Genomic DNA, 24,487 nt, shown 5'->3' with positions numbered 1-24,487 from the left:
AGCCCGCTGCCACCCAGCCCCTTACCTCCCAGCCCGCTGCCACCCAGCCCAAGCCACCCAGCCCACTGCCACTCAGCCCGCTGCCACCCAGCCCAATGCCTCCCAGCCCGCTGCCTCCCAGCCCGCTGCCACCCAGCCCGCTGCCACCGAGCCCCTGCCACCGAGCCCGCTGCCACCGAGCCCGCTGCCACCGAGCCCCCTACCACCCAGCCCGCTGCCACCCAGCCCCCTACCACCCAGCCCGCTGCCACCATCGCCCAAGCCTCCCAGCCCGCTCCCTCCGTCTCCGCTGCCACCTAGCCCTCGCCCTCCATCACCGCTGCCACCCAGCCCGCTGCCACCCAGCCCCTTACCTCCCAGCCCGCTGCCACCCGCCCAAGCCTCCCAGCCCACTGCCACTCAGCCCGCTGCCACCCAGCCCAATGCCTCCCAGCCCGCTGCCTCCCAGCCCGCTGCCACCCAGCCCGCTGCCACCGAGCCCCTGCCACCGAGCCCGCTGCCACCGAGCCCGCTGCCACCGAGCCCCCTACCACCCAGCCCGCTGCCACCCAGCCCCCTACCACCCAGCCCGCTGCCACCATCGCCCAAGCCTCCCAGCCCGCTCCCTCCGTCTCCGCTGCCACCTAGCCCTCGCCCTCCATCACCGTTGCCACCCAGCCCGCTGCCACCCAGCCCGCTGCCACCCAGCCCGCTGCCACCCAGCCCCTTGCCACCCAGTCCGCTGCCACCCAGCCCGTTGCCACCGTCGCCTAAGCCTCCCAGCCCGCTGCCTCCATCTCCGCTTCCTCCAAGCCCCTCTCCTCCAAGCCCACTGCCACCCAGCCCTCGCCCGCCGTCTCCGTTGCCACCATCGCCCAGGCCCCCCAGTCCGCTGCCACCCAGCCCTTCTCCACCAAGCCCTCGCCCTCCCAGCCCCCGCCCACCCAGCCCTTCACCACCGCCTCCACCGCCGCCGCCACCCCCGCCGCCGCCGTCACCACCACCTCCGCTCGCTCCCTTCACTCCTGTGAAGATTCGGTCGCCGTTTCCATTCTGCGCGTAAGTCATGTTGCCTTCGTGCGAATTTTTATGTCGCCTTACGGCCACTGAGGTAAATACAGCTTTTGAAACCTACTGCCTACGTCTTGTTTGACGGCCCCGTCTAGCACCATGAATTCATGTTAGTTTCACAATGGCTGGGTGAGCCTTCAACGCCCATTGGTTGCTTACAGATCTACAGCCGTCCTTTGCAGGATAGGTCGTTCACGTTTGCCGCTTACCTAGAAGCGCTCATTTCATGTCGATTGGGGCTTCAGTGCATAAGACGTCATCCCCTAATGGCCACGGGCCCACCCACTACCCACACGCAGTTGCAATCGCACCCTGCCTGGTCTGGTCCCCTTCAACTTCGACAAGACACCGTCGCTCAGCCTGAACGGAGGCAACCGCCGGTACTGCCTGACACTCCGTACAGTGCCGTGCGCGGACCCTAGCAGCCCCTGTTGCGACCAGGCGCTCTCCAAAGTGGAATGGTGGTCCAGGGAGAGCTGTCGAGGGTCCGTACGGGCCGTGTACCTAGACGGGATCAAGATAGACTCGCAGTGGGGCGTCAATGGGACGTTCAAGATCCCCCAGCTGAACATGGCCCCCAGCTCGGTTCCCCTCCAGGGCCGGCAGGTGTGTCTGGAGCTCTTGTCGGCGTCCACATGTCCCACCCTGGCTACCTTCTGTGCTAAGGGAGGCCTGGGTGCCTGCACGTATTCCATGTTTTCGGAGGACAAGGATTGCTGCCCGATCGGCTCATTCGTGACGCTTGGCAGGCGCCGATAGGTAGGGCCGTGTAGCAGCGATCGAGCCGCATGCATCCCATCCCTGTGCATCCCTGTGGCAGATCGTGGTGAGTTAGGCTGCTGCTGAGATAAGCAGGAGTTGTAGCGCGCTGCAAGCAATACCACAGCTTCACCTGGTCACATTGAGTTGACTTTGCTGTCTTAAGCGCACGGCCGGTGCCGTGGTGTCATTGCCGGTGGCTGCGTGATGTATATTGGTTAGGAAGCAGGATGGATAGCGTACGGCAACGCATACGTATCATTGAACGGAATAGAACGTTACGAGGCTTCTAGCTAGAATTAGCTGATTAAATTTTTTCCTTAGCAAGCCAACCACATTGCGTGATTGATAGAGTCTAATACCTACACTTACACTAGGTGATGCGCCAGGTTGCGGCCGACAGCGATGTGTGTGTGTATGTGTGTATGTGTGTGTATGTATGTATGTGTGTGTATGTGTATGTGTATGTGTGTGTGTGTTACATGGTTGGGGGTGCGTGACCCCCATACCTGTACCCATACCTGTAAAACTACCCATACGAGCCGAAGGCCCAAGGGCAATACTTCAACGCCTAAAAGCCACGAAGAACAGGAAACACCGCACATCAGCCCAGACTAGCGTCCAAAAGGGGTAACTGAGTTTCGATGAGCCCACATACGTTCCAACATCCTCGCAAGACGTACGGGTTCCCATTTCATGGCCTCCAGCATGCTCTGTTGATGATCGAATCCCTCTTCAGCACGAATATCATTATAGGCTGGCCATTCGAATAACACGTGTTTTTCATCCTCGATTCGGCTATTAGTACCACAACAGCGGCAAAACCGCTGCCCCCTGGGGACATGGTACTTGCCCCTTCGTGCTCTGTTTGCCTCCAAAGCCCAGCAACATAAACGAAACTGCATTAGCTTACGATGTGCTAAGCGAGGAATAAAAACCTTAGCATGTGACATCAGGGGCGCCCATGATAGCGCCTGTGAAGGAGATGAGGCAGGGCAGGCTGCACCGGAGGCGCCGCCACAACAGCTGCCGCCCGAGCTGCAGCCCAAGCCACCATGCGTGCTGCCACAGCCATGCCTCGCAGACTCTGCATGCGTGGAAGTGCCGTACTGTATGCGGCTGGAAGCGGACTTGCCCAACCGCACCATGCTGGTGGATGCAGCTGGTATGGAGCGGATCTTCGTCTGCAAGGACTGCGAGACTGCGCTTTTGGGTAAGTCATAATACTTGCTTGTGATGTTCCTTCTGTGTGCTGTATGATATGTGCCGTAGTTGGCAAGCACATGTACCTATCTGTGCTTGTCCCGCAGCACGCTTCTCGTATGGTTTCCGTCGTCGCTGTTCTGGTCTCTGCTGCACCTGCTTTCCTTTCTGTTGCACATTGCGAAATACAAAGATGACAGAAGTACGCAAGGACGTACAGAGAAAGCAAGGGAGGGTTTGGATGGACAAGTAGGGGTGTGTGGATGTGTACAAGCATGGCGCAAGACACACTAGGTAGTGTTCCTTAACACACAATAGCAGAACGGCTGCTGCTGCCGCAGAGCGTCTGGTCTACATCGTCATGGACAAAATGCGTGCGATGATGTGCGATGATGTTCCAGGCAGAGCTGCCTAAGGCATTGTGGCTTGCAACGGTGCACTGCAACCTGTTAACTGATGATGCGCTCACTGGTTCTGATCTGAAGCTTACATAATTTTCTATGGTATGCACCATAATTTTGTGCTTGATCTGGGGAGGAATGCGTTCGTTTGAATGTTAAGACAGCAGGAGCATGAAGTTCTGACAAGATTTGCATATTGAAACAGCAGGGGCAAGCAAACTGCTGCGTACTGAATGATGCAGGCGGACTAATCTAAGTATTAACTTTGGAGGCGTCGTCCAACACGCCCTTCTTCCATTGACATGCTGGTGAACTGGTCGATCACTTGTGAGATTGATTTCGTGGTCTGGCACTATCAGTCAATGCAAATTGTTGGGGAAGGAAATTTTGTTGAGCGGGCAAGAGCGGTGTCGTGTGGTCAGGGGTTCATGTGGATGACCAGGGCTGAGAAGGGATCACGTAGGTACATAATTTTGCCACGAGCACATCGGACGGCGGCCTTGTTAGCCCAAAGTCCTAGTGGCTGCACCATGTAATCTCCCCTCCAGGTACTCCCCAAGAGACTCACCAGGCAGTTTTATTTGTGGTCGTTTATGGTTAATAGATTCAAGAAGCAAAATAAGGATCGTCCTAAACATATGAATTATTACTTCAGTAGTGCAGACTACGTTCCGATCCGGGGTTTTACACAGCCGTATGCCGTACGCCGTACGCAAGTGCAACCAGCGATGGAGCGATGCATGTCTTGATTTGGATTTTACTATGATAGGGACGTTTCGCCTATAACGGAGTTAAAATGAGAGGCATTTGATTTGTCAGGAATCAGCGTTGGATGCTTAAGTTCGAACACCTCGCTGAAGGACATCATGGCAAAGTTAGTTATTAGAAACCTCACTTTCACTTGTCCTTATGCGCGGCGGCACTTCTTGTGGACGACGCGAGCGTCTACAGCAATTAGGACAATACGGCTTGCTCGTAGACCCACTCGCCTTTACGCCGAGTCACAGCGGCGAGGTAGGCGATTTGATTCTTTGTGCCGACGACTGGTATTCGTGGCTGTGGGCGGCATGAGTTCCTGACCTGACCTCCAGCAGGCGGACTTGGCGACGAGGACATCGACGTGGCCGTGTTCCGTTTCACGCTGGGCATTCCCGGATTCGATGACCGACTGATTCCTCGCGTTGTGGGGTCTGCGCTTGGGGCGTTGTTGCTGGTGAACCACCTCGCAGGGGCGCAGCCCACGCCTGACGCGCAGGTGCGTCCATGCCATCGCTGGCTGTCACTTGGGTCGTCTTTCCCATCCTCACCGACTCTCTTAACCATCGAATATTTCTCCCCATTCCTTCACGTTGTCAATTTGATTTGTGTCACCTCGGCGGTGCCTTGTCGCTGCATGCCTTGCAACGCCCAGCTGAGGTCGGAATGGTTAGGAGCGTTGTTGGCGACGTTAAGTTTCTTCGTGCCTGACATTGAGGAGCGCCTGAGGGAAGCCATGCCGGGCCGCGGCCGCCAGAAGACCGCGGAGAACATCGAGGGGGCCACGAACTGTTTCTTCCTCGACCCCAATCTGCCTGAAGCCACCAAGAAGGTCTGTGTGTGCATGTGGCGATCTCCGTGGGCATGTGACCCCCACCCCGCGGCCCACCACCATGGGCTACTTGAATGCGGTCCCAGTCCTCGCGAGCGCGCCCCTTGAGCCACCATGTGATAAAGACAGACTCGGGATTGGTGTTTGGAACCAGCACCAGCACCTCAATTAGGGTCTCATCCGCCCTGCGCTTTTTTTTACCACGATCCCGCGCATCTACTCTCCTGTTTTATTTTCGTTTCCTGGTAGGAGCTGGCCTGGGGTTCGTTCTCGCTATTGAAGAACACGAACTGCTGCGGCCTGATTGCGGCAGCGGGGGGCCGGGTGGTCATGGCACGTGGAGCCGTGGGCTCCCGGGTTGTCAGCCCGGGGGATGCAGCCGCCTCCCTGGAGGCCCTTTCGAAGGCGAGTTGCTAACCCTGCGCACACACGGAATTTTTTTTGTCATTTTGTTGTTAGCTGTGGAGGTTGTCTCTAATCCATTGCGTGTGGCCGCAGTACTGATCAGCCCAATGCACCGTGCAATGCCGTGCTGGCCAGCCGAATGCCGTGCTGACAAGCCCAATTTAGGACTTGCGCAAAGGGCAACAAAGGGCCGCAAAGGGCTACAAGGGGGAGTGTATGAAGTGATGCAGACTTCAAATGGCCTCATCAGGAAACAATTAGGGACCAAGATACATATCTCATAAGTGCATAGCTGACGTATCTTAAGCCAGGTGTGGAAAGCCGCGTGTGGTGGTGGTAAATCATGCCTGGCGCCCTGCCCGCCATGCGTAGGACCTGGCAGCCCATGGCGGTGACGAACTGGGCAAGGTCGCCTCCGGGGGCATGCCGCAACTATGGCTGCCGGAACGATCTGGTTTCGGCTCCGCGGAGTTGCAGGCAATGGCGGGGCTACCCGCGGGCGCGCAGTGTCTTCTGGCGCAGCACATCGGCGGCTCGGCAGGGCAGTCGGGGGTGCTGCTCGTGTTTTCGGAGCGACCCAGGTAGGTGAAGGCACCTTCCGGAGCCGGATTCAAATCTAGGGCGAAGCTAGGACTATGGTCTTCCTTGTCCGAAGGAATGCTGCCAGCAGCTACTCGTCTGTTGTTTCCTTGGGGAAACCCACGATATTGACAAAATTGATTTCGGACATTGCAGAAGACTTGTTACAGCCTGCGCGCGTTGCTGAAAACGTCAACCAACTTGTGCTGAACGTGCGTACAGGGCGTTTACGGAACGTGAGCGAGAGTGGGTCGCAGCGGTGGCAGACAAACTGGCCGCCTTTTTATGAGGAGTCAACTCTGGATGGCGTGGAACTGGCTGATGCGTTGCTAATGGATGCTTACGAGTTGCTATGCAGACATAGCATCCTCTTGTAATTTGCACAGACGGTTGCGATAAGCGTAGCGGCTGCCAGGAGTACTTTCAGCTCGCAAGAATGAGTTTCTGTTATGGGATTTATGTTTTCACCCTGTTTTAGCTCTGCACATTCAAATCCAGCCCAGTCCAAACGCCTGACGCGCCGTTAAATCCATTACAAGCTTCCCCGCCGAAAGACCAAGTCACATCGCGAGGATCACCGCATCGCCAACAAGCGCAGCTGTCACGTAACGCGGCGCAGACCTCCAGAGCACACAAGCACTCCTTACAAGAGCGTGAGAACAGCATAGACACAGTTCCCCCAGCTGCACCAGCAAACGCCACCATGATAGCTGCGGTAGCAAGCCCACCGCTGCAGATGCCAGCTTCAGGTGTTGCTGCTGCTGCTGCAACGCTGCACTTAGTTCATCTTGCGGATGAAAGCGTTGATCTTGTCCTCGCGGTTGCCGGCCTGACCGCCCTCCACGTAGTGCAGGCGCTTCTTGTCCATGCCGCCCTTGGGCGACGACAGCTTGAAGGGCCACAGGAACGTGCTGACCTCCTTGAACTTCGGACCGCACGTGTAGATCTCGTGCACCAAGTCCTCCACGCAGATAAGGCCGTGCTTGCCCAGGTGCTGCAGATGGAAAGAAACAAGACGGATAAATACGTTTCGTTTCCGAGCATGCAATACAATAGCAATGACAACTCCTTTACCAACACATGCTGCGAAACAAACGTGTCCGACTGGAACCGGATCCGGGGGCACAAGTCCAAGAAGTGTATTAGGCGATAAAGCGTAAATTCACACAAGGAAATGCTGTACGCTAAAGAAGCGTGCAGTCGTTTAGATTGCTGTGTGAAACGATACCTGATTGCACAAGCCAACCCACACAGGAAGACACCGTGCCAAACCCATACCAAATTCCCATCACAGGGCCAGGAAGGGTCTCTGAGCTCCTCTTATTGTGTCCGTGTCCCATTGCATTTCAACACAAAGATTTTAATTCAACACAAAGTCTGGGGCTCCACCGTCCTTCATGCATCCCTTTCCATGATTCGCATGCAACGCCTGTGTAAAGCGAAGGGGTAACCCCAAGAAAAGTGCACCAGTCCCATTTGGCAGTCGGCAAAGCACCCCCCGGAGTACCACCAAGAAACACCCGGTCACCCCAGCAGCTCACCTCCTCGATGATCCTGTTGTCCGTCAGGGGGATTCGGTTGCCCTTGATCTGCGTGGCATCATCGTGCACAATGGCGTGGGATGGTGTAAGCAATGCCGTTAGTACGCGCAGGACAAGCGCACCTTTCAATCATCCCGCCACGTGTGGGGGCACACGTGGGTACAAAACGCCCTCCAGAGATCCCATGACGGTCTTTGCCACAGTTTGGGAGTGGTCCAAAGCACATGCAGTGAGTCTCTTTGCATGATTTGTTGCCATTTCCCAATGTTTTCCCGCTTGCCAAGTTCCTTGGACACCAAATGTACGGTCGCGTTTCAGGCCGCGCAAAGTCTCTACCTAAATCCTACCCGTGACACAGCATGGATTTTGAAATCCTCGAGGCATCCGTATAAACCAGAGCCAAAAAAGCATATATAACAATTTACACCATGATTTGCCCCAGCTAACGAAAATCAAATATGCCAGCCTTCAACCGCAAGTGGATGTACTTGTCAGCTCACGACACTACAACTACCCGGCAACCCCCCCCCGATACATACAGCCAAGGACGCACCTTAGCGTACCCACGCTTGTAGATAAGCTCCCGAACGGACTTCAGGTTCGGGTAGCCGAAGGCCACGTAGGGCTCCACGCGCTGAAGCATGTTCAGCACCGGCTTGCTGACCTTCAATTGCAAAGCGTCGAGAAGAGGTTGCAAAGCGAGACTCGGTCATAGCCCAACCAGGTGGTGATTACAGTCAATGGTAACCCCCTAGCAGCACTGCACGGCTCCAGCCCAAGCACATATCGCAACAATAGCCCTACCTTCAGGAAGACGCCCATGTTCAGCTGCTTCAAGCGGAGTAGCTGAAGGATCTTCTTCGTCTGCACGACGGAAAGCAAGGAGTGCACGATACGCCTTAAGTTGCTAAGATGCGCGAAGGGGCATAGTGCAGCGGCAGCGCTGGAGGGGTAAGGGAGCAGGTCTCATCCATGCACACAACAACGAGCTTGGAGTATCCCGTCCCCACCCGAATACAGCATAATCCGTCTTTGCTAAGTTTCGTTAAGAACCTCGCAACAAAGCTGCTCAGCACGAGAAGCCTGAGAGCAGAGGTCGCATATAGCACCCAAATAGCTATCGCTGCCGAAAGGACCTGACATCATGAGCTGTCATTAATTTTCACTCTGGCGACTGTGTACTGGCTGTGCCCAATTACCTTGGGGGCAATCTTGTTGAGACCCCGAATGCGCACAACGAAGATAACCTTAGCCTCAGGGGGAACATAGAAGCCACCCTTTGCCTTGGCAGCGCGCTTCAGGCGGACGATGTCCTTCTCCTGTGAACATTGCGACGCAGGAGAAGACATTCGTCAGGTAGGAGCTGCCGCTGCGGTAGTGTGTTCCATGAAAAGCCAAATGCCATGTGGCCCCTTTCATCTTTAAGGGTCGCTGAAGACACTGTGCTGAAGCAACCTCGCCTGCCAGCCGCCACGGGCGGCTACCGCTGCAAACTCCGCGCTGCTGAAGCTCCATTAGCCGCTGGGTCCACCAGATACATTGATGGCGAGCCATTAGGCTCAGGCTGGGCGCTCAATACGGGAATGCCGTGAACAATTACTGCCTACTCAACACAAAAGCCTTTAGCCTGTGCTATACCTGGGAACGGTACTCGGACACATACTTCTCAGCACGCTTGAAGATTTCCTTGCGAGTGGCCCGGGACTTCTTGCGAGACTCCAGAGCAGCCGCTGCCCGCTCGGCGGCAGCCTGCTCGTCCCGCTTGCGCTTCTTAGCAAGGAGCTCTGGCACTACGGTCGACATGGTGCCAGTCTGCAGGAAAGAGACATGATGCGGGAACCGTGCAACAATTCAGGCTGCAAGGACACAAGGCCCAGGGATGCCCCGAAACCATGCACAGAAAACGTCGGTCCCGCAATAAACCTGTATTATAAAGCTGCTACATAACTCCTGCTATAACCTGTATGTGTTCAAATTAAAGAATGCGCCCACGCACTGTCTAGGAACGGCACAGCGTTTGCTCCGAGTCCTTTTGCAGCTCCTCTCAGTCATATTCCACCAATCAACCTAGCTTACTCAACAATGCGCGGGCAGGGAATGGTTGTCCAAGCATGCTATATAACTGCGCCTGGTTTTCAGCTAAGCGACGTGCTGGTGTAAGGTAGCAAATTCGGTCTACGACGTCACTAACTGCTCAGGTTGACGAATTTGGTCGGCTTCGAGACGCTGACGCAGCTGAGAGAGGTTATTACGTCTTTACATTATCTCAGCCATCGGCCAACCAACCTACACGCAAGCCGACCGGCCACTTACCAGGGCCAAAAAACGACGACGAAAGGGGGGAAATCCAACGAAGATTGCGCAATAGCAGCTAAGCCATTAACGGCATAAACGATACGAAATACACTAGAATGTAAAGCTGGGTGCTCCAAAACTTCGCACGTTATCCCATACATTTTCCCTTTGCGGCCCCACAATTTTCTAACAATATACACGGCCGAAGCTCAGATTCCAGGCAGCTGCATAATATTCTATACAGCATGCCAACACATAATGATAGCCCCCCTCCTCAAAAGAAAACCCCCAAAACCACCATTCCGATCGTGCACGCGAGTTGCAACGGCAAACGCGGCCAAACCTGCACGCACAAAAAGACACCCGGACACGGCATTTTGCAGCACGTCAATTCCATCCCACGCTAAAAGCACAGCTTATGAACAAGAAACAGTTGGGTAGGGCCAACTGGAAGACCTACAGTTGAATGCCAGCGCGAGTCCGTGGCTCCGAAACCGCCCACGACGGCCTTAAAAGATTGGGACGGGTTTTATCCTTTTAAACCTTTGCTCCAACACCTGTCGGCCTCTCCGGACCTCCCGCATCCTGTCTGCAATCAGCAGTCGAGCAGGGGCCCTAGCTAGTGACTGGCAGCAATGCCGCTGCCCCGAAGCCAAGTTTGAAGTCAACTTCAACGCCCTGCAAAACATCCAAAACTCTCCTTGCGTTTCCCTCCTCGCCTCCGACAAAGGAAACACCGCGCATATGAACCAGACCACTAGGACATTACGAAAATCCTCTCAAACATGTATGCTTCTTTCGTCACGTAATCAGTGCCACGTATGCGTTTATACCTCTCTACTTTGTCGCCAGTTTAGACCCATCTGCACTTGCATGCACCGTAACCATCGATGGTGTACGATAAACGCGCCAGTGTACGACATCCCGACAGCCGCTCCCTGCAGTACTGTTCCCCGTGGCTTGCCACTACTGCCAGGTCGAAGTCCGAACAGACGGCTTGGAATCTCATCACGCCCACCTTTGTGATGAACCCAGGCCGCAGGAAAGATGAGTTATTTTCCAACAAAACAAAAAAGATGTGAAGAGAAGAGAGCACCGAGAAGGCGCGAGTTCAAAACCACGAAAGAGTCGAGTAAGGAAAAGAGAAAAAAACAGCCCAAAGACAGCCGACCTCATCCAGCAGCACACACACAACACCCTACTTCTACACCTCACTCTCCCTCTTCATCCTGCCTTCTCCCCTCCACGACCACCCCCACCCTGACCATCACCCAAACCAACCCACAACTAAACATCTATACCCCTCCACACCACACACACACATACCACAGATCAAAACACACGTACCCACACCCACAAACACAGACGCAAACACACACGTACCATAGATTCCAAGCCAGGCTACCCATAACCTCTCCTGCCACACCCCTAACCTGACTTTCCCAGGTCCGCAGCTCCTACCTACGCCGCCATCCACCACCCGGCAGCCACTTCAAGGCAGCCCCGCAGTCACCTCCCGCCCCGCCTCGCCCGCATACCCTACCAACGCCTCCGCCGTCTCCAGCAGCGGCTGCAGCTCCAGCCTACCCGCCAGGGCGATGGACAGCCGTAGAAGGCCGTCAAAGTCCAGATCGGAGGACAGGATGACACGGCTGAGCAATGAAGCAGGTTGCCGGGGGGGAGGGGAGGGGAGGGCTTAAATGTTTGTTTGTTGGGTGGGGCAGATATGAGGGCGGCGACAAGGCGAGAGTGTGTGTGGTGCTGTGTGTGGAGGGGGTAAGACGAACCGCCTATGTGTGGAGGGGAACAACCGATGCGGTGCGGTGCGGTGCGGTGCGTAAGCGATGGATTTATTCGCTATTGGCTTAACTTCCGCACGCACACGCATAAGCATAAGAATACGCCTGCGGGCGTGGGCGTGGGCGCGGGTGGGGCGGTTTTCTGCTCACCGGTGGTGCACCAGCACTGCCGCGGCCAGGTAGAGGTGAAGGTGGCGGGTGCGGCGACACGCCCAACAGGCCTCCCACAGGGACAACACCTCGTCAAACCTGGTGATGTAGGTTGCAGGATGTAGGACAGGATTGCGCCGCGGCAGATATCGTGCGCGCGCGCGGAGATGCGGGGAAGGCATGGAAAACAAAATGCAAGTTTCGTTAACTAAAATTGCAAAACTTCCAGACAAACTAGTAAGAAACAGGCATCCATTAGATTTTTTTGCGTGAAAAATAAAAAAAACATGGATAAGAGCGTGAGGATGACTGTCTTCGCTTCTAATACAATTTCATCTCCATGAACAGATCAGACCACATTCATTTGGAAAAGCATGCATCCATCCCCGCGCCAAGGTCGATAATACAAGCCGGTCTTACTTGAATTCGCGCTTGAAAAGTATGAGCAGCCACCGAAATGCGAAGTAGTAGCTGAGGCAGTCGCGTCTTTCAAGGTAGGCGTGTAGCGGCGGGTCCACAAGCTAAATCAAAGGTGTGGGGGGGAAGGGCGGGAAGGCAAGACATGGCGGCGGGAGTAGACGAATGAATGTGCGGAGAAAGCTGCGAGGAAAGGAGGAGGAAAGATGCAACACCTGGGGTGCGGGTGGGAGGTGGGGGAAATGGTGGTAAGAGGTGGCCAGGAGCGCGCAGGCCCTCAGGCTCCATCACCCAGGTAGCCATTTGAAGGGGGGGGAGAGCGGCTAGAAAATGATATGCAAAAAGCAAAAAGTGGACGACTGCAAGTATCAATTCCTTCCTTATCATTACGCCCAACACCACCAACAGCGCATGAACGACGCGATGATTGCCGCCTTCACCACCGGCCCCTTCGCAGGTCGCACCTGCACCAGCTGCCTCAGCGCGCCCAGCTGCAACGTCATGCCCTGCAGATCGGTGTGGAAGTTGCACCCCAGCCGCTCCATCAGCGCCGCGAACGCCCAAAAAGCCTCAGCCTCGTCGCGCATCACCACCAGCAAGGGCGCAGCAAGGTCACTCATACCCTGTGTGATGTCGCACACGGACAAAAAGTAAAATGCACAGACACGGCAATACACGGCACGGCAATACACGGCACGGCCGCAATCCCAAAGCACTGAGGTAGCTAAGCTTGTAAATACACCTAAGAATGAAATCCACGAATCCATTCGTGTGGAATTAAAAATGCCAAAAAATTAAGAGAACGATTCAACACAAGGAGAACAATGGCAACGGAGAGCGAAACGTGCCTCTGGGATCAGAGCAGGTTTCGGTGTTTAATTTTAAATTAAAGAGATGGGGATGGGGATGAAGATGGGATGGGGATGAAGATGGGATGGGACTGGGGTTGGGTTTTTTTCGGGGGAATTAGGTAAGCAGGGAACCTAGACACGAGCATATACATGTACACATGCATACATGTACACATGCATACATAGACTCACATACACACAGACGCACCTGACAGTAACCCAAATCCCTGTCGTACACCACGTGTGTCAGCAGCACATTGCGTAACGCCCGCAGCCCCGCAGAACCCTCCCTGGAGAAGAACGCGTGGCCGCGATCCGTACGTCGTACATCTTTATCCACTGCCGTACGGTGGCAACGCCAGGAGCCGCATCGCGCCTCCTGTAGAGGTGGTTGTGGTGAACACACACACACACACACACACACACACACACACAGGTGGGATATTTCCCCCACAGAGAGACGGAGACGAAGGAAAAAAAATTGAGAAACTGCAGCGCATCTTTGCAGTTGGCGGCCACCACTCGGGGCCCCCAAACGCACATGCACACAAACATACAAACGCACGCACAGGCAGCACGTACCTGCGCGGGCACCATGGATTGCCACTGCTGACGTAACGTCCTGTAGTCCGACTGCCATTTCTGTGTGGTGGTGGTGGTGGTGGTGGTGATGGTGGGGGGAGGACAAGGGTGCACAAGTAAAAGAAAGAAGACAGCTAACTGGGAAAGCGACAACAACAGCGAACCAATCGGCTAAGAGCCCCAACTGAAAAAAGGCCGGGAAGCGGAATACGTGTGTGCGTGTGTGTGTGTGTGTGTGTGTATGAGCTGCGAGGGACATCCCTGCAAGCGAGGAGCTGAGCGATGGTGGGTCCAAACCTCCAAACCCTAAAACCCTTCCTAAGCGCCCTTAAGGCCTCAACTGCGAATGCCACAAACGCACTCGCTAATGCACTCACCTCATACACATACATACACACATACGTACAAACACACAAAAATACACGCACAACACGCTGCCCTCAAAATACTTCTCCCTCGCATCCCGACCCCAACGAAGCCACACACGCATCCAATCTGCGCGGTGCTGACGCACACACACACACACACACACACACACACACACACACACACACACACACACACACACACACACACACGAGCCATTAGCATTCGTACCTGTGCCAGCGCCGCCCTCTCCGCTGCCGTACTGCCCCGCGGGTACAGCCCCAGCAGGTGTTTCCAAACCTCCCTCCGCAGCTCCGGAACACAACCCGACAGACAGACCCGGTCTCGGAGCGCGTTCTCACCCACCAGCCGGCCCTCTGCGGGACAGACAGACAGACAGACAGACCCGACAGGCAGTGGGACCGCGGAAAAATAATAAAAAAACATTTAGCACTCGTGTACGACACAAGTACGACGCGCGCAGCTCGGAAAACATGTTGCGCTATGCGCCAACATCCCCTTACGCCGAAACGCGTATGTATGCATGTATGTATGTCCTAACATGCGGAGATGTGCGACGTGTAAGCGGAGACCTGCTTCCGACAAGTATTGGTGTATTGTTGGGATGGTGGCAATGCCATGTTGAGACCCTCGGCCCCCCCCCAACCCCCTTGGCGGGCCCCCACACCCCCGGGCCCTGTAAGATATGGGCCATGTATCGAACGGGAAGGACGCGTCCTCGCTCCAGGGGAATACCCCCCGCCCCGAAATCCTAGGTCCTCTTGGTCAACGTCAACAGGGATACAATCACGCGCCGTACCCGCGTCGAACATGGCCGCCCACTCCTCAGGCGACAGCGGCGGCGGCCGCTGCCGGCGGCGGCACGGCGGGTGCGCCGCTGCCTCGCCCCAAAAGCTGCCGCCATCTACCAGCTCGAAATCGCCGACGGCGGTATTGACCTCTGAAGAGGCCCCGATGCCGCTGACGGCGCCGTCAGCGGCGGCGGTAGCGGTTAGTGAGGACGACGCCACAGCCGATAAGCTTGCGTGGTCCGCTGCCGCCGTACGGTTACCGCCGCCGCCGTACGGCAGAGGCTGGACACTTGCGCCGGGGTCCGTCCGGCCTTGCCGCATTGCCTCAGCGGTTGGCCCCTCTCCGTGCACAGCTGATGTTGCCGCCGCCGCTGCGTGGGGCAACGGCGGCGACGGTGGCGGGGGCGATGCGACACCGTGATCGTGCGGCGGCGCGGTGTAGTCGTTGTCATACAGATCATCGTCCTCCTCGTCCAGGTCATCCAGAGCATTAATCCAGCCGGAAGCCGTACCCCGTACATTTTGTACGAACCTGTTGATAGCCTCCACAATGCCGTACGCCCATGCGTTGGCCTGACGCAGCCCGTTGCTGCTGCCGTGGAGGGAAGCGCCGCCGCCGCCGCCGCCAACCTCCGCGTCGCCATCGTCAGCGTCGCTGTTGCCCCCGTCAACGGCCTCGAACCCGCCGAGGCCGACCGCCGTCGCCGCCGCTGCTGCCGTACCTCCCACCACTGATTCCCCCGCCGCCGCCACCGCCACGGGTCTATCCGCCCAGCTCCAAAAAACCCCACTCCCAAACCCCCCCATCCCCCAACCCATCCCCCAACCCCCAACTGCCTCCGCAAACCCCCCGCCGCCGCCACCGCCGGCGCCGCCGTCGAGCCCCGCCGCCGCCGCCAGTCCCAGCCCCGCCGTTGGCGTTGTAACCCAGGTGGCGGCGGCGGCGGCACCAGTGCCGCCGTCGGCTGCCGCCGGCGCCACCACTCCTTCTCCCGGCTTGAAAGTCGCGGATGCGCCCGGCGGCGGGCCGCCAATGAGCACTTCAGCTAGCTGCAGGGCGGTGAGGCTGCGGCTGAGGGGGTCGGCGGTGTCGTTAACCAGGTAGGTGTCCGCGTCACCTGCGGACCTTAGCAACATCACGTGCTGCGGCGGGGGGGGAGGGGGGAAAGACGAACCACGAGGGAGGGAGGTGAGGAGGTGGGGGAGAGGTGAGGTGAGGGGAAGACGAACCACGAACGAATGAAGCTGCTGCTGCCAAGGAAAGAGTGTACAAGAAGTAGGGCAGCAGCGGGCCGGCAGCATCGCGGTGCGGAGGATGGAGAGAAATCAGCAGTGCATCGCGGCAGTACAGCCCCCATTGCCGTACAGCCGTACACACCTGCTTAAGTGTGTTTAGGAATGCCTTCATCCCCCCTTTCTGAAAGTAGAGGGGCGGCAGGGCGACTCCGCAGGTCAGCACCACTACCAGCGAGGGGCAGCCCAGGCCGAGAGGGGGTGTACGGCGGCGGAGTGCTCGTACCTCGGACAGGGGGATGGGGTGCACCGCGTACTGAGTGCGGTCTGCGGCAAAGGTGGAGAGAAGGGGGAATCATATCTCAGGAATGAATGAGGGGGTTGATCGAGAGCAGTGGTAGTAGAAGGGAGGGGGGGGAAAGAGCGAGTGCAAGGAGGAGGGATGAGGTGATGAGGTTGCCGACACGGCAGCCCTCCCCTGCCCCCAAAATACACACAATCAATACCCAATACGCACACACACACACACACACACACACGCGCGCGCCAGGTAGCTTTGTTTCCCTTCACCCCTTCCCTTCACCCCTTCCCTTCACCCCTTCCCTTCACCCCTTCCCTTCACCCCTTCCCTTCACCCCTTCCCTTCACCCCTTCCCTTCACCCCTTCCCTTCACCCCTTCCCCTCGCAGTTCTCCGGCATGGTGTCCGCGAATGCGAGACACCCCACCCCCGAGGGGTCATCAGCCGCCATCCCCCAGTCCCAAATAATAGTGCTTGTCTCCCTTATTGCGCATACGTGCATTGCCGGTGGGGTTGCTTTTGCCCCTCCTCCTCCTCCCCCTCCCCCTCCCCCTCCTCCTCCCCCTCCCCCTCCCCTCATTATAATCATCATTTTCAACAGCACCATCATCAGCACCGCAACACAACCAGGACCACCGCCACATATTGCCAACCCCTCAACCCCCCACCCACCCACCCCACACAATGTCGCTTAGGAGGAATAAGAACCCAAACCTAGGTACACCCACCCCTGCCCGCCCCATGCATCCCCGCCTCCACATCCGTACGACATCACCAGCCCCGTAGCAATCGCCGATACCTGTCGTACCGCTGCTTCCATCCCCAACAACCCCGCCACATCCGCTGGCGGCGGCGGTCGGAGCAGCAGCGGCGGCGGCGTTGGACGACGGCGCCGCCGCCACCGCCGCGCCCGCCTCGACGGCGGCAGCTACCCGGAACGTGCCGTCCTCGTGCAGTACGCCGCGGCTGTACGGCAGCCACGCCATGAAAAGCACATTGCATTGCTTGACTAAGGAGAGGCGGCCCAGTATGCGCTCTGAACGAGCACCCGGCCAGACAGCTACACCCTCCCGCACGAATACGACCTGAAAGGAAAGGAACATGCCGGCAGCAGCACCAACACAAACACCAGCAGTAGCAGTAGCAGTAGCAGTAGCAGTAGCAGCAGCAGCACCGTCGGCACGCACAGTGTCGTCAACATGTAACGGTACGTGAGGGGAAAAGGCTTTAAGCTTGTGAGTTTCATGATCCCACACCCTTCCTGGTCCGGACCCCCCCCCACACACACACATCCTTCTCCCCGCTACGGGCCCCCCCAAATGCAGTTACAAACACACACACACATGCAGTTGCTCTATCGACATGACATTCTCCTCGCCAGTTCTTGTCCCACCCCAGTATCTGTGACCACTGAAAGGACACACGCCACACACGCCAACACACGCCAACACACACCCCCCACCACATAACCCCCCCACACACATACCCGCGTACCTCTGTCCCACCCGGATCGGACAGCTCCGAAAACGTCTCCTCAGTCTCATCATCGCCGTTGCTGCTGCTGCCGTCTCCGGCAGTCGCTGTGGCCCCATCCGCAAAGTCGTCCTGCTCTTCGACCTCCTCCTCTTCATCATCATCATCATCATCACCAAGGTATTCGTCCCCACGGCTGGTGGACCCACGGGGCCCCGGGGACCTCTTTTCATAAGAGTTGGTGTTGCCAGAGGCGGTGGCAATGGCGGGGCAGGGGGTTTCGGCAAACCCGCCGGCAATAGCTGAGGTGTCCTTGGAGCCCGGACGAGCTGCTGGCCGCTGGAAACGGTGTTGGTTTTGCCGCAGACTGGGTCGCCTGCGGTGCGGTGCGGTGCGGTGGGGACCCAAGGAGTTGAAGAAGTTGGAAGTTGGTCGGCGGTTTGGGAAGATGGTTTTTGAGGTGGGAGGTCATGAGGGAGGGATGGTGGGAGATGGAAGGAGGAAAGGGGGGGGGAGGAAAGGGAGCGCAAGTGTGATGGGCTGGGATTCAGGAGGCACGGGCGTTTTGGGGGGAAGGCGGGGGTCGCGGGCTGGGAAACGATAAGGGGGGGGGGAGCCCGCGAGTGACGTGCGCTGGTACACTGCTTCTGGATGCAGACGGGCGCACGCACCCTGCTGCCGTGGCCGAGTCGTTGGCCGGCCTGTCGTCTGCTGCGCAAAGGACCGCACACATTTGGCCTTCCTCGACTTTCAGCATGGTGCCGGGGTAGACCTGCATCGCGGCAACGACACGCATGCTATACTTAAGCAGCGCTGGCTGTTGAAAGCTTGGGTTGGACAATTTGGGGACATGCAAAGGGCGCATTAAAGGAAACCATTATCTTGATATCTTCAAGGCTTTTAGAAAGCGCTTACCTGAGGGAACCCCGAAAAAAATTCTACTCCGTTAGATATGTGCGCCATGGGGCCCAGGCATTAGGGTTCAGCACTTACAAGGCGGGCACCCTGATTCATTATGGCAGGCTAATAGTAAATTATCGTAGAGAGAGTAAGAATTTGAAGCTAAAGGAGCTAGGTGCAAAGGGCCACAGGAATGCGGCCGCTTGGCTGAGCTGGCGTGGCACCGTCACGAATGCTAATGTGAGGTTATCACATGCGACTTACTATCCATATTTCCCGCTGGCTTGCTACGGCGGAGCTGCAGCGCCGAGAGCTCCAAAGTAACTGAAAAGACGTCGTACGGGCTCGCACCAACCGTCAACAATTATAGCAAATGATAGAATTTAGAGTCTATTTTCCGCACTAGTTTTACTTTCAAGGTTGCCGCACGCCGTGGTAAACTTTGTCAAGCACAGCGTCTAGCGGCGAGTTTTGGTCGCTTGCTTAGTTAGACCATGGATCAACACATTACACCTGATAAGCTAGTGAAAGTCACCATGCATGGGGCCAACATTGCAACAACACTATACACGGTGACGACTGGCGGAGCGCCATGTGATGGCTTGCTTTTTGGTAAGACGTCATGAGGAAAAGTCACATGAGCCGCATAACAACCAAAGGAAGCTCAGCGATAATCGCCGAAACGCTGTTGGGGAGGTGCGCAGGGGAAACGGTCACGACGACAACGCAGCACCTACGGGACTACGACGGTGAGGCTGGGTTGCTGATTTTTTTAGGATAGAGACTATTTTATTTAGGGCCACAGAGACCAGCCCAGGCTTTAACTTTCAAACATTACACCGGCCCACACACCCAACCTGCAAGATTCACCTGTTGTTAATAGACATCCATGATACCCCAGCGGCTCTACCCATTTTCTTCTTTATCTAGCCCGTCTTTTCATCAACATGCACGCATACGTATTTATCGCCGAGGGCACGTCGGGGCCCTGAGCCGTAGCCTAGCACAGCGTTGACCGGCCTGTCGCCCTATCTCCATATGAATGAACCCACATCACACGGCTTTCACCTCCACGTGAAGTATGCCCCATCCCTCGTGGCATACAGTCGGCGTTCCCCGCATCCCGGTCTGCCGCTGCTAGACAGCCTGCCTGCTGACATCCTCCTGCAAACCACCCACCTTCAACGAGAGCTCAGCCGCACATCTGCGTAGCAAGGGCCCCGCAATCCAAACCCATTATTAGGCCAAGGCGACCATCCACACGGACGGTCTTAGCAACCTCTCAACACTGCGTTTGATCTACGGATTGATTTGCGGTTTATTAACACGGTCTTCGCCACGCCACGCCACGGCCCCCCACCCACCTGCAGATATGGCCACCGTTACTGAGTCCCGTGCCGCAGTCACCGCAGCCATGTGTTGCGCGACGATGTGCAGCTTCTACGACGAGGTCGGGGAGCTATCCGGTGGGTCGTGAGTGTTTTAATACGTAGTAGTTTTTATACGAGCCGCGAGAAAGGGGACCGGTGTGTGTGTCTGTGTTTGTGTGTGTGTGTGTGTGTGTGTGTGTGGCGGGACGAAGTTGGGCATGGTGATCGTGGTGCCGCTGCCCGGCAAGGGCATGGATTACGTGATTTCCTGTCGCCTGGCCTGGGAACCTTTAAAAACATCATACCCCACAGCTGCCACAGCCGCATATCAACACATGCACAAAGACAGACACACAGACAGACACGCAGACAGATAGACAGACAGACATGCAGGCAGACACACAGACAGACACACATACCCGCATACTCACATACGCCTCGCGCCTCAGTTTATTTAAGAGCACACACACACACGCGCGGCCCCGTCTCCGACCGGGGTTGCTGTTGCACTTGCAAACTGACTGTTGTGTGCAGAGTCGGCATTGGATGGCTTGACTTCGCAGCAAACGGCGCCGCTGCTGGGGTGGCTGTCGTACAGGCCCGCGCCCGCGTCCGCTGCCGCCGTTGCTGCGTCATCCGGCACCAGCGGGTTCTTACGGCCGTCCATGCGTGAGAGCGCTGTGACGCTGGCGCTACTGCGACGGCAGCTGCGACGGCGGCACGACAGTCAGCAGGCGGTGCTGCTGCTCCTGGTCACAACGTCTTCCGACCACAACGGCGCCACGCTAACGTGGCAATTCAGGTGCGCCAGCTGCATACATACATACTTTATACTAGGTTAGGCACTACTGGTAACGCACGACCATTGCCCCCGGGAGATTCCGGGATCGAGACCTGTCAGGGTCGAAAATCCTTCCGATGGTGGAAGGTATTGTCCCCCTAGTGGATGGACGGTGGTGACCTGGGATAAAGTTGACTTGCGCGCCGACCAGGAATGGAGATGGGCCGCCGTCGATCCGGCAGATTCCGTTGGATGCTGGTGGTGGGTGCGGAACCTGAGCGATCCACTGAGAAGTTGACTAGGGTGACTGGATGAGGGTGCCCCGAAATACCGGGGGAGGCAGGGTTTCGCAGGGTAGCTACCAAGATATACCCCCCTGTTGCACACATCATACACACTTGGGCCCGTCTGCTGCTCATCTTAACTTTGGAAAAGGACTTCCATTTGGTGAAAGGGCTCCCATGGCAGCAGCTGATTGTCTCTAGTTCGACTTGTAATGTCTTACGTCTTATTTGTATGCAGATGTTACCAGGCCCGTCTTGTCAAGGCCACCGGGGAGATGCTGATGGAGCCCGTAGAGCTACACGTCCTCAACCTGGGGGGCCATATAGGGCACACTGCCTACCAGGAGCTTAGTGCCGCTGCTTCAATCATGGCCTCGACCAGCCAGGGCACCAGACCGCAGCAACTGCCCGTACAACACGTCTCCATGTCGTCGCCGACGTCGTCTGCAACGGCAGCGGCGGCGGCGGCGGCAACGGCCTTGCCGGGAGCCGACGCGGCGGCGTTGGCGGTACTGGCGGCGGGCGCGCGGGGTCAGGTTGCTGCGATGAAGCAGCACTGCGACGCGTTGTTGAGTGGGTTGCATGAGCTGTGTGGACAAGCGGTGGCGGGCGAGGCGACGGTAGCGGCGCTGCGGCGTCGACGAGACGCCCTGCTGGCGCAGCTGGCACGGACGCAATGACGCCTCGGAGGTTGCGGTCCCCTTATCCCCCACGATGACCCCCTTATTGGGTTTTGCTCCTTCCTGGCGGACGACGCTGGCTTGGCAAGTGGCGGCGTTTTTGGCAGGCGCGTCGGACCACCTTTTTAGCTCGGCAGGCTAGCCCGCCAATAATTATTTAGTCCTCGTTCACCGTGGGAGTCCCCGATCTGATGGGTGTCTGCTCTTTGGCATGTAGTCGCTGTGGCAGCTACCTACCCAGAGCGCGCCTGACCAAACGGATGGTCGACGTGCCTGTGGACATGTGCCTGTTCGCCTTTGTCACCGGCACGGGTGGTGATCTGCGATGACGCGCAGTAGTACCGCCGTAGTTTCAGAGCGGGAAGATTGGTGACTTTTTGCGTTACCGCCTTACACGCCGCCATAGGGCTCGTAACCGCATTTCGGTGTGGATGCTCATGCATGGGGGATGGGAGTGCTGCTGCCTGCCACTGCAAAGTGCTCCGGCTCGGGCATTCGCAGGTGTTGTGGGAAGCGTCGGGAGCGGTGCAGAGGTGAACATGTAGTAGTGGTGCAAGTGTGTGAGTGCGTATGGTGATACATGTTGTTAGACAAGTTGTAGCGGTGATGGTGAAGATTGCTGACGTTGGCAAGGGCGGGGAAGCTGTGGTAGTGGCCTTGCTGCGTCGGCGCTGGTACCGGAGTAAATATGACGCTCCCCGGTGCTTCTAACTTGTGTTGGCGGTGGCAGTGACAGTTACTGACAGGGGCGATGTTGGGCCTTTTGGTGCAGGGTGATTTCCATCAAACTCGGCAGTTGGGTGATGTATATTGAGATTATCGGGGCAGCAAGGTCTGCCAGACCTTGTATATTGTTTCTTTGAATATGGACAGCACTTGTGTTGGCTTAGGGTTGAGAAGTTAACGACCGACGTGCACACGAACGAGCCTGAGGGGAACTCCGCTGGTGCAGACTGCGACCTTGCTGGAAATGCCTCGATCCCTGATGGCGGTAGCGCGGCCAGGGGTGTCACTTGCGGCAGAAGAAAATCACAATCTCGAGGCCATTCGCGTAGGGTGTTCGTACGTCGGTGTGTTTTTGTTGGACCGAGCCGCCGCGAGGTGGAAGTGCTTAGGGGGTTGTGTGTGTGTGTGTGTGTGTGTGTGCATGCATGTGCGCATTTCTATCAGATTTGTGAGTTCGCTTTTGCGTTGGAGCGAGCCTGAAAAAGTGAGCTTAAAATTGTGGGAAGCCGCAGAAAAATGGTGCAGGCGGACCGTGCAACCGTGTAGGATGGCACTCTTCCTACGGACAGGAGTGTGACCTCGTTACAGGTGGTAACGTGGCAACACAAGGTAAGCAACCCGCGCCAGCAGATGGTGGCGCATCTTTTGCAAGGGATAATCTGGGTCTGAGCTTTACAGATCCCATGAGCTAGCTGTTGGATGATGGCATGGTCACCCCACGTAAGCAATTTTAACTTGAACTGCCGTAACAAGGAAAATCGAGTGAAGGCAGACGACTCAATCGTTGCACCTATTTCTGCTACGAAGTGCGGCAAGCCATGTCTCGTGTGGAAATGGAAAGTGAAGAGGCGCGGAATTCCGTACCGTCCCCATAAGGCAAAGTCGCCCGAAGGACAGGTGTACCGCAGGCCAATGCTGCAGAGAGGAGCTCCCCTGATGGTGGACGACGTTGCAACTGGAGGTAGGGTGGCTTTTGTAGATCAGGAAAAGAGGCGTCGAAAGCAAGCTTCTGGTGCCTGGCTTTCCCCGGCAACGCGTCCTCGGCAATTTTCATGGGAACCTAGGAGGAAAGGCAGGGGGCACCCTAGCGAGTACAGTTTGTGGAACATAACCACGATCTGCCGGGCGGCATGAGGTTCTATTATACGTCCGGATCTACCGAGTTGGCTAGACCCCTCGAGACCAACCGGTGTGCCACATTCGATCAGCGTCATGGTTACACGGCGGAACCCTCATCGTTAGAAATACTTAAATGCAAGTTAGCATTACGAGTGCACGATCTGGCATTTGCCGGGGGGAGATAATCCGATACCAGATGCAAGGGGGGAAAGGTGCACGTGACAGCTGTTGACAGCGCATAATCCTTGGGCAGGAGGGGCCTTTTCAATGGGTTCCCAATTGCAGGTGTTCCGTAGGACGAGATAGCTTTCCTCATGCCCCAGCATAATCGTCCACGCGGGTCGAGGACATACTGAGAAGTTCTGAGACATGCCTTTCTGAAACGCAGGCTCCCTGCTCAAACCAAGGCCCTACAGTCGCTGCAATACACACAATCGTATTTATGATGAAGACGTTTGTCAAACGTTCCCTCAATAAAGCGTCTAGGCGGCAAATGAGCCCTGTGCGTCCGTTACTAGCCCCAACGTGCAGTACCTAACACAAAGGCTTTAATGCGATGCGTGCGTTTCCATAGCTACGCTAGGCGCACGCAGAGAACCACCTACACGGAAGACACTTGTACGGCGTCACCGAACAAAAAATTCTCAACTGCAAGGGCTCGTTCTCTTTCAATGACTCTAACCAACATACTGCTTATGCCCTGCTTTCTTTGACGTTTACTCAGCATGACCTTCTCTTGTACTGTGAAAAAATGCCCCAAACTCAGAACATCTTCGTGTCAATTTTAGCACAGCAATGTCTGTGTTAAAGCACTGGAAAGGAG

At 56.7% G+C, this 24,487-nt stretch overlaps 4 protein-coding genes across 4 annotated transcripts in view; 2 read left to right on the top strand and 2 right to left on the bottom strand.

The window, feature by feature from the left end:
* VOLCADRAFT_91313 (uncharacterized protein) overlaps positions 1 to 6,274 on the top strand; it is a gene marked incomplete at both ends in the record, with an annotated part of 7,452 nt that extends 1,178 nt beyond the window's left edge. The window contains 8 exons of the mRNA XM_002950830.1: positions 859 to 1,038; positions 1,350 to 1,656; positions 1,871 to 1,876; positions 2,881 to 3,022; positions 4,508 to 4,668; positions 4,825 to 5,001; positions 5,779 to 5,987; positions 6,208 to 6,274. Of these exons, the coding sequence (XP_002950876.1) occupies positions 859 to 1,038; positions 1,350 to 1,656; positions 1,871 to 1,876; positions 2,881 to 3,022; positions 4,508 to 4,668; positions 4,825 to 5,001; positions 5,779 to 5,987; positions 6,208 to 6,274 (1,249 nt within the window). The remainder of the gene's footprint in view (positions 1 to 858; positions 1,039 to 1,349; positions 1,657 to 1,870; positions 1,877 to 2,880; positions 3,023 to 4,507; positions 4,669 to 4,824; positions 5,002 to 5,778; positions 5,988 to 6,207) is intronic.
* Positions 6,138 to 9,355, bottom strand: rpl7 (component of cytosolic 80S ribosome and 60S large subunit). Its single transcript, XM_002950733.1, has 6 exons — positions 9,165 to 9,355; positions 8,726 to 8,845; positions 8,331 to 8,390; positions 8,080 to 8,190; positions 7,527 to 7,574; positions 6,138 to 6,979 (listed from the first exon to the last, which is right to left on the bottom strand). The coding sequence occupies exons 1-6, from the start codon at positions 9,327 to 9,329 to the stop codon at positions 6,764 to 6,766; spliced, it is 720 nt and encodes a 239-aa protein (XP_002950779.1). The 5' UTR covers positions 9,330 to 9,355; the 3' UTR covers positions 6,138 to 6,763.
* A 1,958-nt stretch (positions 9,356 to 11,313) lies between these two features.
* On the bottom strand, positions 11,314 to 14,433 carry VOLCADRAFT_60703 (uncharacterized protein; the record flags this gene model as incomplete). Its single annotated transcript, XM_002950732.1, has 7 exons — positions 11,314 to 11,473; positions 11,771 to 11,869; positions 12,191 to 12,291; positions 12,652 to 12,810; positions 13,247 to 13,417; positions 13,621 to 13,680; positions 14,218 to 14,433. 7 exons carry the CDS (start codon positions 14,431 to 14,433, stop codon positions 11,314 to 11,316), a joined length of 966 nt encoding a protein of 321 aa, XP_002950778.1.
* Positions 14,434 to 19,341: 4,908 nt separating this feature from the next.
* On the top strand, positions 19,342 to 21,819 carry VOLCADRAFT_91310 (uncharacterized protein; the record flags this gene model as incomplete). Its single annotated transcript, XM_002950829.1, has 4 exons — positions 19,342 to 19,453; positions 20,075 to 20,177; positions 20,673 to 20,876; positions 21,378 to 21,819. 4 exons carry the CDS (start codon positions 19,342 to 19,344, stop codon positions 21,817 to 21,819), a joined length of 861 nt encoding a protein of 286 aa, XP_002950875.1.
* Positions 21,820 to 24,487: the final 2,668 nt, after the last annotated feature.

The sequence above is a fragment of the Volvox carteri genome (genome assembly GCF_000143455.1).
Source record: "Volvox carteri f. nagariensis unplaced genomic scaffold VOLCAscaffold_20, whole genome shotgun sequence".
NCBI classification, from domain to species: Eukaryota; Viridiplantae; Chlorophyta; class Chlorophyceae; order Chlamydomonadales; family Volvocaceae; genus Volvox; species Volvox carteri.
Note: the sequence above shows the minus strand (reverse complement) of the source record. Positions and strands in the feature narration are given on the sequence as shown.